This window comes from Elaeis guineensis, chromosome 1 (genome assembly GCF_000442705.2).
Source record: "Elaeis guineensis isolate ETL-2024a chromosome 1, EG11, whole genome shotgun sequence".
Lineage (NCBI taxonomy): Eukaryota > Viridiplantae > Streptophyta > Magnoliopsida > Arecales > Arecaceae > Elaeis > Elaeis guineensis.
The window spans coordinates 120,211,499-120,232,283 of NC_025993.2; the positions used below are offsets into that span (position 1 = coordinate 120,211,499).

Consider the following 20,785-nt stretch of genomic DNA (forward strand, 5'->3'; position numbering starts at 1 on the left):
TTTAGCTCAATATGAGTCTCAATCATTTCTTTTTTATGAAGATTATAGCTTAGTATTTAAATTGGAATTTTGGCATAAGAAAAAATTTGTGAATAGATAGCATCATAAGATCATCAAATTGGATGATTGCTAGCTTCATTGAGATCTGTTCTTTTCAAAAAAAAAAAAAGTGAGGCCAATTTGTGAGCATATATATTAATAAATACTGGTAGAAATAAAAAAGAGATGTTACAAATCTGTTGTGTGCAGCTGGTCATTATGTTGGTAATTATATCTTTTGATTTTTTATCTAAAATTTTTAAAAAATTATCTTGCTATAATAATTCGAGGTCAAATATTATGTTTTGAAGATACATTTACAGTTTTTAAGATAATGCTTGATATGCTGATATACATAAACTGCTAGTGATGCAATTGTTTCATTTATATTACCCATAATTCAATAATAAAACATAAAATTGTAAGAGCTTCAAAAAAACTTAGATTAAGTGGAAGATGCCATAACTTGGATGAGCATTGAGATCCCATAATAGATTCGAATCGAATTGAGTTGGACCAGATCATTTATCTTCGAACCCAAGTCAACTCAAAAATCTCCACAGATTGGATCAAATCAAAATTTAGTACATCCAAACCTGATCTGCATTTAATTTTAGAATTCGATCCAGCTCTACAGATCTTATAAAATAATTTGGGTCAAATTGTACTACTAGCATACACCAAGTACAATTGAATCACATCAAATCCCATGGATAACACATCATGCTACATTATATTTCATTAATTTCTGATTGTGCCCTGTGCCCTAATCCATAGCGCTAGAATTTGCCCTGATTCACTTGCACCAGATGAATGCAATAATTTCTTCACTTTTTCGCATTGGAAGATCAACCACCATAGAAGAATGCTCCACTAATGATTAAAACTGTCGCCCATTCCAAGCGTCAAAATCTTGGCCATACTTCCATCAATGGTAAGAGGCATTAGGACCTGAAATACAGATTGAGTACATGCCCATCCAGATTTTAGCGTTGCTAATTCCAGAATTACACATCCAAGAAAATCTGGAAACTGATAAAGACGCTATCCTTTCTGGTAATACATTGCACCTTATCAGAGAAGGAATGCACGTCTATCAACTCTCATCGGTAAAATTGCAAAGTTCACAGCGATTAAAAATATTGTACAAATTAATAATTCAAAGACAACAATTTAGAAGCTATTCCCCAAAAAAAAAAAAAAAAAAAAGAGTATACAAAAACTATGGCGCATGGAAACAGCGATAGTTAAAAGCGGGGACATATAGACATTAGACTCAAAAAGCCAACCTGTCTTACATTTGGGTCATCACGAGCCCATGCATCCAAACCCATAAACATGAAACTTAAAAAACTTGCTGGAGTTTTGGAAACAGATAGGAGATTCTATTTCTTCTTGGAAACCGGCACGATCCTACCCACATCTGCAGCGTCTGCTTCTGAGAAAAAGAGCCCTGGGAGACTACCAGATTATCTGATGCGGATGGAAAATGATGAAGAAATGACGGTTAGAGATTGTGTTACCAAGGGCTGGGCCAGGTCAGTGGTGGAATGCTTGCCCTTTTCAACATTTGTATCTGTACAAGTTCAAGGCGCACACGCTGGTGACCCTGTCAACCAAACCCAAACCCTTCGTTTGCTTCATGTATTGCTAGAAGCAACCTCTCCTGTAGCTGTTCCTTGGAGGTGTATTCAGGCAGGTCCAATTGGTTGAAGCTGCACCAAGAAAAAGAAAAACAAAGATGAGCAAGGCAAAGACTCCAGGAGAGCGCAAAAAGTAGAACAACCACCCCATGCTATAACAACAATGATGCATGCTATAACAACCATGATGCATACTTAAAGACAGTCATTGCAAAATAACAGGGCTGAGAGACTCTGGAACAGAGGCTCTACATCTATCCAAAATTTTAAATTTCGTGGAACAGAACTGTCCCATTTTTCCTATAGAATGGGATATGCTGCAGTCCCACCCCATCTCGACATTTAGGATGAAAAATGTTCCAAGACATGCTGATTAGGATGCTGGGATGATAGCGGAACAGTTCTCTCCCAACACATGAGATGTATCCTGTCCCAATATCCCACGGGATGTGTATCATGGGGCCAAATTGCAGGAGAATACGATTTCATCAACCATGAAACCCCAGCACATTGAAAAAGGGTGCAGAGTGACCATAAAGTTTCTGATTTGAGATTGCTTGTTGAAACATGGTAGTTGACATAGCTAGTCAACATATGGAAATACAGCAACTTCCCATAATAGACAATAAAGGTGAGGACATTGCAGGCCTTTGATATTATATATATATAGAGAGAGAGACACACACACACACACACATGCACGCACGCATGCACGCGTGCGCGCGGGTGCACACGCACACATATACACACACACACACATATACATACATATATATATGTGTGTGTGTGTGTGCGCGTGTGTGTGTGTGTGTCAACAAACCATGTCAACGTCAACCAGCATTTTCCTCCTGATATTCCATAAACCCAAGGTAGTGGTTTGCATTTAAATCATAGTCCTTGAGATTCAGAAAATCTCATATCCAACAATATCAAAAATATCTAAACCTTCTGGTGGAATTCAAGATACCCCTGCTGGGAATGTTCACATCTTCACAAAACCAAGAGGCTAGCAAGACGGAAAGCATACCAGGTATGAGCTGAAGGAAGATGGTGGGGGCTGCCATATGCCTTGTGTATCTGAAACCTCTGTGAGCCTGAGATTCCTTGGAGGGCATTAAAACCTTCCAATGGGACCTGCAGTTCAAGTAAGAATGTTAGCAGGCCACCGCAATATTTTCAGCACATCAAGAAAATCCAGACCAAAAGCATGTACTCAAACATGAGTATTGACACCCATACATACAGTTCAATAAACACTAGTATAACACTAGAGCTTAAGTCAAAGCTTCCTACTGTTGTGAAGCCTCTGATACATAACTTTTGATTTTATCTCCAAAGAAATATCTAAGAGTGACAGAAACAGAACACATACATCCAAAAATGAAGCACACTTGAATTCAAGTATGTAAAAAAGAATACCTAGGAGCAAGGTTTGCAATCTCAGTACCAGTACCATATCAGTACAGTATCCGTACATCTGGTATGAGGGTGAACTTGGTGTACTGACACTCTATACACCCCCATATTGAGTATCAATTCAATACCAGTATGCTACACCTGGTACGGGCAGGGGGTTGGGGGGCAGTGGGTACACATGGGTACTGCAAACCTCCGCTAGGAGTAAAAGCCATATCCAAACATTACATCATGAAATAATAGCTATCCATCAAATACCCATATTAAACCACTTACATGCATCACAAGAGACATAGACTAGCTAATAATGATGAAATTAGAACTTTACATTTGAAAGATCTTACAAACAGTAATAAAGTTCCATGCCAATCACAATTGCCTTATTGGCCTAAAAGTATAAAGGGAAAAAATATTAAGAACATAAAATATTTAATTGAAATGGATGCACCCGTAATGTCTGAAACAGATGCACCATAAGTGCTTCAGAGAATGCCATGCAATATGCATGACCTATCCGATAAGAAAACTTCATCATTAGTCCTAGCACAAGTTGGTTTCCAACAGATATTAGATTTTGCATATAAAATGTCCTTTAATATTAATTAGCAATATAAGCATATTCCCTAAGCAAATTATTTTGAATATTTATCAGCTGTTGGAAATGGAGCCTATAATAACTATATATGATACTCAAGAACAAAGGCTATCACAGAGGGAGAAGGAACCTTGGAGGTGCCAGTGACAAACTGCAGGAATCGAGCTTTATCCTCCTTGCTGAAGCCCTGAAGCACTTCCCAGAACCACTGAATGACAGGTGATGCATTGGTGTAGCCAGAATACTCGGTATTTGCTCTCAAATCATCCACTGAAAGGTGAAGAACCAAATCAAGAGTAAGAAAAGCACAAAAAAACAAAATAATAGCATTAATCCACATTATCTATGATGCTATAAGCATCAAAATAATGATCCAATTAGCAACTCACAATCAATGTCTGGAAGTCCACTGATCAACAGTTCTAGTTCTTTGTCATTGAAAATGGAAATCAAATCCCGAGGTATCAATTCATTGAAGCCTTCCATAAATGCATTAATTTGGGGCCTAATTGCAGTTGTTAGCCGGTGTTCTGCTATGCGATCTACATATTCATGTTTATTTTCTTCAGTAACCCTGATATTTCGCCCACCAGGAATCAACTCACAATCAGTTACCTGCACAGTAACATATTATCAGACAAGGAAACATGATACATGTCAAATATGATATGCAAGGACTGGATGAAACAAGTTGAGTACTATAAGAAACACAAATGATGGTGGAGTTGTTGAAGATCTCATATCATTACAATATGGCTCCTGGAGATCTTCCCCAAGTGTTGTTTTGGTGCAGAAAGGAGCAGCATTTATAAGAGTAATAAGAAAATCAAAAAAATATGGTAAAACATTTTAATCATCTTTAAATCAACAATGAAGAAGATTTTATCCGCTAGGGCTCCTGCGTGTACTTAACAGTTATGTTTTCATTACACATCTAGACCATCATTTTAATATTTCTACATTTAGCCTTAGTTTTCTACTTCTTGTAAATAGATTTACAGATGAACAAAATATAAAGTGGGCATTTTCAATCAGCACTAGCTCTTGTACTATCTCCAAACAATATCATTATGGCAAACAAATATGAAGCAGAAACTACCTGTCCCTTCTCATACAATATCAGCTTCTCCTCATCAGCATCTATGCTGAAAGTAAGGTCCAATATATCGCTTATGTCATTCTGCAATTACAAAACAACAGATAAGCCATAATTCAACGATGATAATTCAAAATAGAAGTTGAAAAAAAAGAGACAACATTACTTTAAAAACTCAAAAACAGAAATGGCAGACAGCATACCTCCAGCATCCACTTTAGGTTCTTATAGTAGTCAGGATCAATAGCCTCAATATCGTGGTAAGTGACCTTCACCCCAAGAATGTGCTTGTAGAAAGATCGAGTAAAATGAACATCTAGAAGCTGACCATCAAAGAGTGCTTTACCAACCTGCAGGAAAACAGACAGCATTAGGCATAAAGCAACGCAAATAAATGCTTTTTTATAAACAACAATACCCACCACTCTTCCTACAAACTTGAAATATGAGAGATGTTCTGTTTGGTAGACAGAGTTGGGATTTGGTTGAAAGGTTGACTCGTTGCCCACCGTTGTGAAAAGCAGTGCACCCTTGTCAAATATTACACGAGATAATAACTGATACCATTCCCTGGTAAGCCCACCTGCATCAATACCTTCTTCTCCTTGGAAATGAACAGTCAGCCTCCCCTTCAGATCTTGAGGTGATCTCATTCGCAGTTGGTTATAGGAGTCTTCGAGTATGTAGGCTCTTCTCACTGAAATCCTCACTGGACTGTGATGATGGTCATGTTGATGTTTAATTTTTGATCGGAAATAAGCACGCTTATTGTCAAAATCAATAAAGCGCGGAACCTTTAGCATAAGCGAGAATGACTTCTCGAGTAACCCAGGATTCTGCCGAATGAATGCATTTAACAACTTCCTATGTTTCTCCGAGAATTTAACAAAAGCAACATGTTTCTCATCAATGTTTGGACAGGTACCCGATGGTTTCTGTCCACCAGTTGAATTTGTGGAATCTTCAATATCAGAAGTTGTGGAAGCAAATTCTTGAACTGTTTCTGATTGTCCAGGGCATAACTTTTCACATGTCACAAAGAATGATTCAATATATGGTAAGATGTTTTGGGTACCCGCTGGCAGTGGAGGTGCTACGCCTGCAGCCGTGGATGCCAAATTGCCCGAAATAGCAGCTAAATCTGAGGGGGATTCTGAGGTGCTCTCAATTTTGCTTATGCAATTGCTCAACTCTACCCACAAGGACTCCAATGCTGCATTTATGTCCCATATCTGAGACAAAGCATCAGCATAATCTTTCTCAGGAAGAAGCTGTGGATCCTTCTTTTCATGTAATGCAGCAACAAGAGAGCTCAATGCCTGCAAAACTCTCAAGACTGCAGTCCCATTGGTAGAAGACGTACTAAGAAGAGCCTTTTCAGTATCTTCATACAAGTGTAATTCATTCATAGCACATAAAGTCAAATTTTGCACTGAATTTGCAAGTTCAGTAATGAATAAACTGCAATAGCTAGGAGCAATAGCCACTATCTTCTTCAACACCTCAGCCACAAGAACATATGCATTATCAGACAACCTGCAAAAGACCTCAATCAACTCAGCGCATAATAAAGAAAATGAAAACGTGAGGCTACAACATCCAGATAAAATATCTTTATATCTTGCTTATTAAGATATAGGACTCACAGAGAATACATAAGAATGAAAATTATATTGAATCAGTCAGTCAGATAATGCTGATTAAAACTCCTAAACAGCGATCAGGAAAGCAAGGAGTCAAGAAAGCATGAAAAAAGCTTGCCAATCCCATGTAGCAGAAAAAAGAAGTTAACACAGGTAGAATAATTTTGTTTACGCCATAATAATGACCAACAACAGCAGCATCTAATATTCTGAAAATGTTGATGCCTTGAACACTGAAATATAACAATATTTTTTTAGTCATTAAAGGCAAATGTGCCATAGATACTACATTTTATGTGTGAATAAAAGTTGGATCGAATACTTTGCATCAACTCCTTGAAAAAGAAGTTAACAATTCTTATCCAAATTAAAGATCCAAAAAATTGAACATTGTCTACATCATAAAAAAATGCCTAGAAACTAAAACATTTCGTGGTCTCTAACCTATTCATCATTATCTGTCAAAACAAACAGTTTTAATAGCAAGATCTATGTTTTACCATGATCCACTCATCAAAACTTAGTGAATTAAATCATGTTTTAAGATGTGTAGATCTTCCATGAGTGAATTTTAAACTTATGTGACCTATCATGTATTTTACCACAATAGTGCAATTGATAACGATCATTTTTGTACTGCCTTGATACATAAAGTAGAGACCAAAATAAGATGAATTTTGGTTTCTAAGCTTTTTTGTATCATGGATCATATTCAACAAACAATTTTGGACCTTCAATTTGGATGGCCTATCATTGACTTTTAAAATCGTTAACTTCTTTTACCAGGAGTTAAGGTAAAGTGTGTGGTTGGTGTGCATGCATGCGTACATATATATATATATATATATATATATATATATATATATATATAATACAGACGCAGAGAGAGAGAGAGAGAGACTCCGAAGGAAAAGAATGATCCTTTGCTATTCGAGAAGAAACTATTCCTATTAAAAGATACATGGATCACATACAATAGATCCTCGATATAATGCAAGAATGGTGAAATTTTACAAGCTAAATTAGGAAGAAAATGCTTTTCATTGAATCAAAATCGAAGACGAGCTTAAAGAATGGAATAATACTTCACTGTTCACACTTTTGAGAGATTGGTTCATTTTGAAAAATCCCATTTGACCAAAGTAGCCCTACATTATGCTTGTCACGACAAAGAAGTCAAAGTTCATAGATTGAGAGGAAGGATCAACTGAAGGTGAGACATTGCAGTGCACAAAGAGACATTATAGGTAATAGGCATGATTTAGTGACACAGGTAGGGGTGAAAATACTAAATGCTTCTACATGACAGCCAATCTTCATATCCAATTGAATATAGCAATTATTTAAGCAGCCTGGTCAAATTTTCAAAAGTCAATTAGCAACAAATAAACCATCAAATATAAAAAATGAATTGCTCATCAAAGTTTCAAAATATAATAGAACATAGAAAATATAACAGATTTTTTTTGATTTTTGGCAAGGTTCAAAAAATCAGTAATGCAACCTGTACTTGTCAAGTACAGGGTTAGTATGGTACGATATGCTACTTACATGGTACACATGCCAGTGCTAGTCAAGTTCCAATTCACCCAATCTAGGGTTTTGCCTAGATCTAGAGAGTGAGCAGGGGAAGAGGGAAGTCAGCCAATCTAGGGTTCATCTCGGATTTTGAGAGATGGTGGAGGGAGGCTAGCATCCTACTGATGGCCGGCAAGGTGATGAAAAACATGGTGGTGGAAGTGGAGAAGGCCTATGTCCTTCCAGTGGCCTAAGCACACAAGGATGATGAACTGCCAGGCTTTGGTCAATCTCGGGGGCGATCTGCTGAAGGAGCTCCAATGGTGAAGCGTGAAGATCTGAAGAGCCCTCCATAAGCGAATTGAGAGAGAGAATCAAATGACCTAGAATTCTGGGAGGGTTCAAGGTTTTTTTAAGGGATCAATTCGGCCCTGAACCAGCAGGTGCTGGCGAGGACAAACCAAACCGAGTGGAACCAGGCGATTCTGCTCGGTTCACACCAGTCCTGCACTTGTTCCGAACAAATGCAGAACCATCCCGGTTATCTGCCGCATTGAGATGGTTCTTGCAGAGCTTGGATTTTGGATGACAAAACAAATGGGCTATTGCTAAAAGTAGTAGTTGTTACTACAATCATATGGAATCCATGTGAGCAATACAAATAGCAAAATAGAAAGAAGTACCTGTCAATAGATCCCCATGTTCCCTCTAGATGAGAATGAACATATTCAGGTATAATGTTCCAAAATACATGTTAGTGTATGATAAAGAACAAGCATAAAGCACAAGACACTGGAGAAAAGTTGAGCATACTCAGTATAGTGTTTGGAAAAAGGTCTTCTCAATTAATGCATAGAAAAGAAAACCAACAGTTCCCTCATCACATTCATGTATATAATGAACTATGAAATATACAAGCACATAATTAAAACAATTTAGACTTAAGATTGCTCATCATACCCTTCACGTGCAAGCAGTGAGCAAAGAAGTCGCAGTTCTGCTTGTGGCAGGCTCAGTAGAACAGCTCGTATACTTCTTTCACCATTTACAGCAGTAGAGCTTCTGCCAGATTCCTCTGCCTTCAATGATTTTCCATCCCCACCAGCAGAAGATCCAACAGCATCAGTATTCATCTGTGCATCTTGCATGGTGTTATCTGAACCAGGTGGTTGATCGGGAGATTCTCCGGATTTATTAGATAGGCCAGAGTCATTCTCAGCATTAACCATGATAACTTCAAGAAGATTTAACAACTGAAAGAAAGAAGGTTCAAAACAAAGGAACCAGAAATTTTCTGAAACAATGAAATTACAGTAAATACTATTTAATTACCTGTTCAAGATGAGCTATGCTCCTCATGTACAATGGCTGATTCAAGAGACTCAAAAGAAGGACAACAGCAAAATCCCCTTTCTTATCTACAGGTTTTTCTTCTTCCATAATTACAGCCTTACCACGTCCCTGAGAAGAAGCATCCACTTCACACACAGGTAGCTGTGCCAACTCAAGATGAAGCAAGAGCTTTGCCACATTCGGATGATTCCGGGCCAAGTATGTCAGGGTTTCTAGGATACGACGGGACACTAGAGGAGGCACTCCTATAGATTTAACCAAACAGAGGGTGAACATAAAGCACATTAGTTTATTCATGTGTGTACTGACACTCCCACTGGCCCTAACTTACCAAGAAATCATAAACAGATAACAATTATGATAGACTAATAACAGATCATAAAAAAGTTACACTAAACTTATACAAGTATGATTAAACAAAACAATTTATAACCTGAACTGAACAACAAATAACAGAGACATCCATGGAACAGTCTATTGAAATTGTTAAAATAATTCAAATGCAAATGCAACACAATACCATTTGAGAATTGAGGCCGGGAGTACGTAACATAACTCTGACAGCCATACAATCGATAAGGTGGTTCAGCAGCATCAACTGAATTATCAGTGGAGCCCCGCAGATCAAGCATAAGCATATCCATTAGTATTTGCACCAAAGACATTCTAGTTTCATGATGGGCACATAGATTCAAGAGAAGCCTTTGTAATTGACCTTTATATAGAGGCTGTGAAATCAAAAGACAATACTGTCAGTCACATTCAAGTTCAACTAGAAGCTAAAGCAAAGAGCACCAAATCATTACCTGAACAACACGAAGCAACCTGATCAAGGCTTTTAGAGCATCTGTATCAACCAGAGGGGCCCCATCAGCTTCAATCAGCTTGCCTGCTGCAGACTTGCGGGCAACATCACCAGTAGTTCTGTCTAGACTTGAACCACTAATATCACCATGCCTAGAAGACTCACCCCGCCTTCTCGAGTTCATGCCAAAAAGTGTACCACCATACCTGTGGCGGTGAGCAAACCTTTCCCGCAACATATTTGCTTCAGCAACAAGTGCAGGTGTCAAAGTAGCCAGCAGAGTATCTGGGGATGTTAAGAGCACCTGAAAGCATATGATGGAACCATAAGAAGACAAAGACACATTATGGAACATGACTTATGTTATGTATGCTGTGAAGACAATAACCTGATATTAAACCCCAAAGCCTCTTAATTGCAAGCACCATTCAAATTGAAATTTCACATATTTATATTAAGATGATCACACCATGCCTACCTCTTCTCGAATTTCTGAAGGAAATGTAGCTATTATTGAAACAGCATCCATTTCAACAGGTTGTCCCTCCAATTCTTGGGACTGTTGTAGCCTCTGAGCCCGTTGTTGTGCAAGGACCTCTTCTCGGATATCAGGAGGAAGCGCAGCAAGAAATTCAGGATCGATGTCTCCATCAGCTTGAGATCGCTCACTGGAAGGCTGTGCCACTTGATTCTGTCGTGAAGAAAGTACTTCAGCCCGCAACTCCTCAGGAAGAGCCTCTAAAAATGTAGGATCAATTGCATCCGTATCGACATTTCTATTGGATTGCTGCTCTTCATGTGGACCACTCTGACCAGCTTCTTGGCCTGCATGTTGCGGAACCTCACTAACACTTTCCAGGGATACATCCCTGCTACCAATTGGCATTGCGCTTCCTGAGGACCTTCTCGCCCGAGGGGGTGGTTGCAAATCACCCAAAGGAAGCCTATCTGCAGGGCCTTGCCTTTCTCCATCATCATGCCCATCAACACTTCCTATTTCCACTTCCAAGCTACGAAGGCTTTCCCCTAAAGTTGCACCACTTCCGCTACTTCCTTGGCTCACTGCTTCCACATCTCGTACAGTTGCATCACTGCGTTCATACTGCATGTCAGCAACCTGCTCATTTGCATTCAATGTCTCTCTTCCTTGAAGTGAAGCACCATCAGCAGGTCCAACACCAACATTTCCAGTGCCATCTACCATTGAACTAGGAGAAGGAACAATCATACTTTCATTATTTCCACTACCTCCTCTACTTGTTTCTTCTCTTACTCTACCTTCTGATCTCTGTAACTGGTTGGGTTCATCTTTTTCTTGAGGGTTGTCAGCAGACACATTCTGGTCAGAAGGTTGGTCAGGTGTAGGGCGCCTCAATTGGGAAACAAGTAATTCCTCGATGCCTTGAGGAACCACAGGTGCACTCGGCCCACCACGTTGCTGGCTATCATCTAACCACATATTGAAGCGATGCCCATGTCGTCCACTTCTCAAGGACCGGAAAATAGCATCCAATCGAGAAGAAGTACCCTCATGATTTCTATCTGAGAATGCCATATCAACTGCATTCTCTGAAAAAAAATATATGACCACAATCATCAAGTAGATATATATATATATATATACTAAAAAAAAATACATTTCTAATTTTCTATTATTTAGCTCAATAAAACTCTTAAGTTTCTTATTTCTATGTTAGGATAGATGACAGGAATTAATTAAACAAAGCACATAAGCAACAATGCCAGCACAGTCCACAAATAACTCACCTGTTTGTCTTTGATGAACAAGGTGCCTGAATGAAGATGGCTGCTCCAGGAGTGGATGTTCAAGATGAACACCATGATCACCAGGTCTTCCGAGAAGATTGTATATAGATGTGGTGCGACCTTGGCGTCTTGAGCCAAATATGTCAAGAGGCATCACATGTAGCGTTTCACTAGAAAAATTGTTGTTCCCACTAAAAACTTCAATGTGGTCAAAAACGTTGATACCATTAAGTCCTTCCTCTAGCCGTAGTATGACTCCATCATCATCTTCATCATCATCATCCTCTTCCTCTAGCACATCCTCGTCAAATTCTTCATCATCAATCTCCTGGTCATCCTGGTCTGTATCAGGATGTGACATCTGATGGACTTCATCCTCCTCCAAATCATTATTTTCCTCATCATCTTCATCATCATCTTCATCAACTTCATCCCCATCATCCCCTGACATATCTTCATCCTCATCATCATCACCCATTTCATCCTCTGCATCGCGTGGGATATCAAATCTAATCTCCACAGTTGAAATACCATTTTCAAGGCCTGCACCGTCTTCAGAAGCTTCATGCATAAAATCATCTTCAGCTTCACGAGAAAATCCCCCATCCAAATCCCGATCATGATCCATGTCATCTGTAACAGAACGTGAACTGCCTGAAGTTTGAACAGAATTAAAAGATTCTACATGGTCAGCCACCCCTTCAGCATGATCGGGCTGGGATGTTGTTTCTAGCAATTGGAATCTATTTCCGCTATCATAAGATGAGCCTAGTTGACTCTGATCAGAAGTAGGCTTCAGAGAGTTGTCACCCCTTGCAGCATTAAGATCAGCAGAATGAACATATTCCTTAGTTACTGATTCCAGAGCCTTCACAATTCCTGTAACAATCTTTGGTGAGTCCGCAAGATCCAAATCCAGAACTTGTAGCGTATGTGTCAGTGACTGAACTAACCCAACATCTATGAAGGTCACTGAAGCTTCCGCTGAAATATATGCACCGGATGGTGAACGGGCAGCAAGGATATCATTAAGCAGGTCAACAAATGCATGCATACTTGAGTTTGGAGCACTGCAACCACTTGATGAGTGAACGAAGTCATTAAACAGACTACTGATTTCAGAAAATATCCTTTTACGCCCTTCTGTAGAACGGATAGACGATGCCACAAGAAACTGGTTAGCCCTGGTAGCTAACTTATGCCTCCAGTCTCCATCTGCCTTCTTATCCTTCTTGTGGATCCCTGGGTACGGAAGAAACTTGTGAAGAATATGATGAAATATTCCACCATAGCTATTAGCAGATGTGCCACGTACAGGACCACGGAAACTACTGACATCAACATCCCTGCGAAGCAATACCTGAATTGATGAAGCGTAAGTCAAAAGTATCTCTGTCAACAGCTTCAAGATGAACGCAGTCTTGGCAAGAGATGCTGAGGCCTCCTGGCTAGCAATTTTGCTTTCTTCAGACGAAACAGCAATAGCTTTTCCTTTTCCTTTGGCTGAAGTGCAGTCGATATCCATGTCTGCTACTGATGGGGTACCAGGAACACCATCAAACTGGTCCTCAACTTTCGGAGATGGAACAAAAGTTACAATCAAATCCAGCAGATGCTCTATTACCGCTGTAAAGCTTTGAGGAGATTTTCGATGGGGTTTTGTGTTCTTTGCATTCGAATCTGGCAGTTTACCATGTCCACTACCTGGAGCAATGGAGCTCACATCCCCTGCAGTAAGTTTTCCATCAGCAGCTGGTGGCTTGTCTTTCTCTGTCTTGTCTTTGTCTTTCTCCTTAGACTTCTCCTTCTCACGATCTTTCAACAGCATGATGTATGGCCTGTCACCCACCATCTCAACCTGGCACACAGCTTGAGCAGCTTTCATGAACACCACTGGGTCCCTAGAAATAACAAAGGCCAAACTTTGGACAAAACTGCGTGGTGTAAGTCCAGCATTGGAGTGTCTATTTGTGGATGTGACAAGACTGTGGCGTATCTCTAACTCCATAGCCTGCTGAAGAGTGTGGGGATCTTCTAGAATGTGACGGACTATTGCAGATGCAACATTGTTGAATCCAGAGAATAAACTACTAGTTGGCAAATTAAACAATGCACGCAAACCTCCAGCATCTAGGAAACTAACAGCAACTGAATGAACCTTAGTCAGTGTTGCACACAATTTCAGTACCACATGCATGGTCTCAGAAGGTAGTTGGTTCTGAATGCATCTGCAACATATCTCCAAGAGCCTCTTCTGATCATGCATATCTAAAAACCCAGTACTTGATCCCAGATTGGACTGTGAATCCTTCCTCTTGCCCTCATCGATCACTAAAGGAGTCTGGGTATTAGAATCATCCTTTTTCAGCTGCTCCAAATTCATAATTTCTGACATCAATTTCGGATCCACCTGCAACATGCGATCAATAGAAAGAAAGCCTGCAGTCACCCACTTTGGAACCTGGGACTTCTCACCAACCTGCAAACCAAGGTTCCATTCCAAAAGCAGATCTAAAGCAATCTTTACCAGACCTGCCTGAAAGGCAATTTCTCGTGCTGTTGCATCTTCATGAAGAACTAATGCTAGTACATGAAAAAGTGCAGACAGCATATTGTTGTTGGATTGATCAGATGCCAGACGGCAATGTTTTACATGATCAATAATGAAATTGAGCACCTTTGATCGGTTCTGACCATCATTTTGTGAGCAAATCGTCACAAGCAGATCACGAACAGGGAAAGCTAAAGGCTCCTTCACCTGCAGAAGTCTGATGCAAGCAGATAAAATTTCATCAACAGGAGGCAATTGGACTGCTTCCTCTTCTTGGTCAAGATTATTATGAATTGCAGTTTCATCTTCCTTTGAAGATGCATCAGAGTTCCCTAGAGACATGGCAAGAGCCCGAGCAAGTTCAGCATCTTCTTGTGGTTCTTCTGGATGTGAAAACAACCAATCAGTCGCAATCTCCACACTATTTGTTCCCACCTGTCTCAGTGCCTCTTCAGCTCTAGCCCGAGAAAAGCCCATCTCTACAATCAGTGATATTGCTGATTCATCAGGTGGAGGACCACTTAATCGAGCTCCAGTGTTGCCACTGACATTCCTAACTTCAACCCCAGCATAAACATGCCTCATGATGGATATCATTGCACTAATAAACTCCAAATCGCATTCAGCGAAATGAGGGTGAGTCCAGATAGGAAGTATAGCCTTCAATACCTTGGACTGAAGCAACTTCACAAATGCCTCGGCATCTTGAGGAAATGGAACATCTCCATTTGCAATAGGTTGTTCAAGCAACTGTCTTGCAGAGGAATATAAGATGAAGGATGATGTCACAAGGTGGTCCATTAGAGTAGTATAGCTGGCTAAGGGACCATATATCCAAGAATTTTCTGTGTCTTCCTTCTCTTCTTTAGGGTTTTTATCATCAGTCTCCATAGGAGAAGCTGGCACCCGGTTAACCGCAAAGAGCAACTGACTGGTAGCTTCAAAAGTTGTTAAGATGGCGTGGATGACCCCACGACCATAAAAGCAATTTAGTATGATTGGATTACATGACTCTGGCCTGTCTGATAGAATCCCATCAATAAAGTCAATGACCTTGCCAAGGTAACGACATTTTGTGGATATGGAGATCTCCATGTCAGGAGGACTCGCATGCCCCCGAAAGTTTAAGTGTTCCAGCACAATTGTGGCAACCGTACTAACAACAGATACAACAGATGAGGACACATTGACAGGATTGTTCTCACGACGAGAAGAAAGCAGCATTGCCTTTCCCAGCTCCATAAATAGATGGCTAATATGATAAGAAAGTGATCTCATCATGTCACGGCAGGAAGAATAATATGTTCTCTGCTTGTCTTCTTCCGCTTTCGTAGTAGTATTGGCATCTACAGAATTGGAAGATTGTGACTGGGAACTAGATGCAAATCGTAAAGTTGAATGACCATCTACACCAAGTCTTTGCGAACCACTAGCAGCATGGCCAAGATCACGATATATACTAATAAGGTCAGAAACTTGCGACTCTATACTCAACCCTGACACTCTTCGTCTTAATAATGGATCAAGATACTGCCTAAAAGAACTAAATCTTTGCTCGTCAGATTCACTCGTTCCTGCTGCTGACCTTTGCACCTCATTTGCAGAAGTGGAAGATTCAGCATCTGTCTCAATCTTTGAATCTTCAAGAAGGGCAATTTGCCACAACACTTCCCGATGAACCTGCCCGATATCCTCTAACACATCCCTACTAGCATCTCCAAATTCTGTAAGTAATGCACTTATCCAACGGTTATCTTTTGATGCGGCAAGGAAAAGAAGAAATTCAACTACAAAAAGAGAAGAAAAGATTCCACTATCTGATGTAGCCTTGGGATCCAATAAAAATGAGCCAGCAACTGAACTAAATCCACTTAGAGCTCTCCTCAAATTCTCCCTCAAATGCGAGGAAAATGCATGTGCCAGAGGTGCAGAATGATGCTGAGTAAAGCCTTTAAACACAATAGTGCTATGCAAAGCAATCGGCATACCTTCAGATGACTCTGTGATGCTGGGCTGCAGTAACAATCTCAACAAAGTTTCTATACCTCCCTTTTCTACAAATAATCTACAAGTTTCAGAGCTTTCCATAGTTCGATGAACAAGTACCATGACATGAAAGATGCACAACTGCACAAACTGCTCATTGCTGATGCCGTCAGCAGCTGAATCTAAGGCACTCACCAAATCATGTCCCTCGTTTAACTTATCCTCAAGATCTGTTTCCATGGCAGCATTCTCATCCAAATTACCAGAAGAGTCCTTGCATTTGTCCTCTCCCATAGAAGCAAGTTTGTTGATGATTTCAATGATTATGTCAACACCAGTGCTTCTTAGTGAAGATACATGCCGAAGAAGCTCCTCCATAGCATTTGCCAAAAGAACAACACCTTCATTCATTGCCACCAAATATTTCCTGGTTGTGAAAATGTCTACAAGAAACCGCAATGCAGCAGTTTGCTCAACTGCCTCCAATCCTTTAGCATTGAGGCATATGGCACCAAGACCATTAGGGATACAAATAAGTGCTTTGGAAGAGGGAAGTATACCAGAAATCACAGACGACAAAAATGAATCTGGAAGACCGGATTCATCCAAAACAGGAAAGCCTGTTGGGTCCTTATGAATAATTTCGCTCATGACAGTTACCGCTGAAAAGTAAATATCTCCTCCAAATTTATTCACATTGTGAAATATCAAAGATAAAGAAGCAGGCAATGAATTATCATGGGAATTCTGTGACCTTGTAGAATTTGCCGGAGAATATGTAGCAGAACCGAGTGCCTTGAGCAAAGCTTTGATAAGCCGCTTCTGGGAATAAAGATGATCTTCATCGGATCTTAAATCACCAGCCATCATTGTGTTGCTATGCTCATCAACTGTGCCAATAACTCTATGGACTTCAATCTGCAACCTTTGAGCCAAAAGCTCCACCCCACCTAAATCCTTGAATAGGGATACAGCGGGACTACTGTATTCCATCAGCTTTTGAAGGGTCTTCACTGCCGAGCAGACAACATGCATATGGGCAGGATCAAAGTCCTGTAGAAGGGGTAAAAGAGGGGGAACCATTCCGGAGCCCCTTATAGCACTCCCAGAACTTGATGATGATAGAATATGAAGCAGGAAAAATTGTAGAAGAGCATCAACAAATAATGGAGCAGAAGGATCACTAGGGTTATTAAGCGATAAGACAGCCTTTTGAAGTACATTTAGCAGTAGCATACGATTTCCACCAGCAGAAATAATACTTGAGCCACTCAATATTCTAGCCCTTTCATGCGATGATGCATATGCAGCTAGTTGTGCTCCTAATGCAAGCATAGCAAGTGCCCTTATAGTTCCAGGGACAGAGTCTTCAGAACGAACTAGCCTGATCAGTTCATTTGTATACTCAGGCTCATTTGCAAAGAAAGATGCAAGTTCATCTTGAGCATCACTGGATTGTACCAGAACAGTGAAGGCAAGTATGCTGATTCTGCTGTACAGCCTACATGTTCTGGAAGAACGGAAGGCATGGGCATATCTAATTCTTGTAAGCAATGAGAACCTGTGTTCTGGAGGTACATTGAACTGGTCAATGCATTGCTTCAAAATGCTCAAATCATCTTCTTTTCGGAGATGGAGATCTGAGATATGTATGACACACATATTGGATGATTTGCTTCTCTCTCTGATTTGCTCGGTGGCCTGGGAAGCAGCCATGTTATACTCAAAATGGAGGGTCGAGCCCAAACGGTATTGGGCCCCGTCACACTTATTTTCCACATCTGATGGGAACAGGCACAATCCTTCATGCTGGTTCCTCTCATTTGCCACAACACATGAATGTAAACCCAGACCTTCTTCTTTGCTTCCCCAGCCCTGGGCCAAAGACAGTAGACAGCTGTTTACAGAGCCACAACCAATCAGTTTCCCACTCACATGTATCTTGGAGGGATTTATTTTAACCAGTGCAGAAAGAGTCTCCAATGTAGCAATGACAATCTCTGGATCTGTAGATGCAAGCAAAAGCTTGAAGTGCTGATGCAAAAAAGAATATGAAAATGTCAGACCAAAAATCCATGCTCAACTGGAGCAATGTGCAATTCCACTATAATTTTATGAGTGGGAGCACCTATGTATAATTTCTCACTAGAACTTTGATTACATATTATGAAAATAAACAGATGGTGGAATATACAGATCGCCAGCTTACCTCAAGACCACCAAATGAATTCTTGTTGTGACAATTTTCCAAAATAATTTGCATGACTCTTAAAATTTGCATAACGGAATGTTTGGGAAATGGATGTTCATCTGAAATATTATCAGATAAAATAAGATCTTTCCTACAAGAGAGATATGTCTTGAAGTATGTATCAAAATGCATAAAAAGTGGCCTCCAGTGATGAAAATTTCCCTAAAATCAAAACACAAGCTAAGATCAGGAATACAAAAGTAAACCAAACAAGGAAGATTCAGTGAAAATAAAATTTTATTGCACCTTATTGTACTCCCAACGGAAGCCTGAAAGAGGTATAGCAATATCATGTAAGGGACTCTTAATCACCCTATCAATAAATGCTTTAACTTTTGGTGGCTGCAAATATCAAAACAACATATCAGGACATCAACAAATTGTTGGTATCAATTCATTTGAAAAAGGAAAGCACTCATATTAATTCGAAACAACTCAAGATGCATAAATGAAATGCCATGGGAGCAAGGAATAAAAAACATAATTTCTATTGTTAGTATATGGTTGAAAAATTGTCATACAGCCTTGGAAATAAAAAGTAGTTACCCGAGGTTCAGCAATTGGAAGACAATTAATATCATAAGATGAAAACCAACCTACATCCAATTGACCATTGTTTCCAACATTTCGTCTAATTTTTAAAGACACAGCAGAAATCTAAACTATGGTAAAGAAGATAAAAGATGTAGCTCTAGCATGTGACAGGACAAATGATCAATTTAAAATCACAAGCATGTGGAGCCTTGCATTAAGATCAGATGTGTTTACCTCCTACTCCATCTCAGTAACTTATTAAAATACAGAAAACCATGCTGCCTTTGTTCAATGCACTAAAGATTTCCTAGGAGAAAAGAGAAGTACTGTCGAAAGCTTGGTCATACATTGTGAATGAAGTCTTGACATCCACATGAATGAACATACAAGAATATGGACTTACCATATAAGTCCATCAAGGCAATATTTGCAGTGTAAATTGACTTTTAACAGACTTTTGCATTACTACAAAATATGGGCAAGGAGTTAATTACTTTGCTCTACAATTATATATCAAAGGTCAACCATCATAGTATGAGCAAATCAAGACACAGCATGTATTTAATACATAAAATGTTCTCCATCGGTGAGATAAGTAAAATAGCAATATTTTGAGTTTTCACCAAAACCATAAACCATAAGGGTGGGTCCTAGCGCAATAGTAAGGTTGCTCCATTATGACATATGTCACAGTTTTGAAACATGAAAACAACCTCTCCACACACAAGGTAAGGAATGTATGTCTGACCCTCCACAAACCCCACAATAGCAAGGGCCTCCACATGGCTGCCCTTTTTCCCTAACTACATAACATGGATGATGTTTAGGTTAATGAGTTTATGAAAAAAAATGCAGAAAATCATGAGAACTTGAGGTCCTAAGAAAATGGTCCATAACTTTAAGCACTACATAAAAGACCTAGTCCTTGCTATCTAGTTATGAAATCTCAGACCATCAAAAGCTATTCAAGGACATCTCTCTATCACAGCCAGCATCTACTTTCATCAGAATCCTTTATAAGAAACATTCCTCAAATCCCTAACACACCCTCCACTTTCAAGCCTTCCTTAATAAAAAAGCACTAGTACAATGATCAAACACTCAGATGTATTAAACCGCAAGTTTGCGTAGCTCCCACTCTGGACTAGATCCAGAAAATCAACTGTACCCAATGCGCCCTCCTCCCCACCCAAAAAAGAAAAAAAAAAGGAAGAAGAAGAAACCAGAGGATCTTCCTCCTTTGGCACTAAATTAGGGATCAGATTCTTACAAGAACTGGATCTTGAATACCTTTAACCTCGTTACTTAAATTGTAAAATAACATATTAAAACTAGTAAGTATTTATGAAAGCCAGGGATAACAAGCAACCAAATCAATACGACAGGCCAATAAAAAAAGGCATGAATAACCAAGACACCTAGATTCAAAATCAATTATCCTATCAATTGGCTAGCTAAATATTTTAAAAAATAATTAACTATTTTTAAAAAAAATAAGGTCTTCAGTGCAGATTGTTAGACTTGTTAAAAAGAAAATTGGAAAAGGAACAAAAACAAAGATATGCTTTTAATTAGCTTATTTTCCAGA

General features: G+C 39.5%; 1 protein-coding gene across 1 annotated transcript in view; it reads right to left on the reverse strand.

Annotated features, from left to right (window-relative positions):
* Positions 1-1,172: 1,172 nt before the first annotated feature.
* Positions 1,173-20,785, reverse strand: part of LOC105032451 (E3 ubiquitin-protein ligase UPL2) — a 21,658-nt gene continuing 2,045 nt past the window's right edge. The window contains exons 3-17 of the mRNA XM_019846293.2: positions 18,910-19,005; positions 18,622-18,825; positions 11,876-18,446; positions 10,587-11,677; positions 10,110-10,412; positions 9,824-10,031; positions 9,283-9,548; positions 8,911-9,203; positions 5,212-6,325; positions 4,993-5,139; positions 4,793-4,873; positions 4,083-4,308; positions 3,824-3,963; positions 2,710-2,816; positions 1,173-1,754 (exon numbers count right to left, since the gene is read on the reverse strand). Of these exons, the coding sequence (XP_019701852.1) occupies positions 1,652-1,754; positions 2,710-2,816; positions 3,824-3,963; positions 4,083-4,308; positions 4,793-4,873; positions 4,993-5,139; positions 5,212-6,325; positions 8,911-9,203; positions 9,283-9,548; positions 9,824-10,031; positions 10,110-10,412; positions 10,587-11,677; positions 11,876-18,446; positions 18,622-18,825; positions 18,910-19,005 (10,950 nt within the window). The 3' untranslated portion in view covers positions 1,173-1,651. The remainder of the gene's footprint in view (positions 1,755-2,709; positions 2,817-3,823; positions 3,964-4,082; positions 4,309-4,792; positions 4,874-4,992; positions 5,140-5,211; positions 6,326-8,910; positions 9,204-9,282; positions 9,549-9,823; positions 10,032-10,109; positions 10,413-10,586; positions 11,678-11,875; positions 18,447-18,621; positions 18,826-18,909; positions 19,006-20,785) is intronic.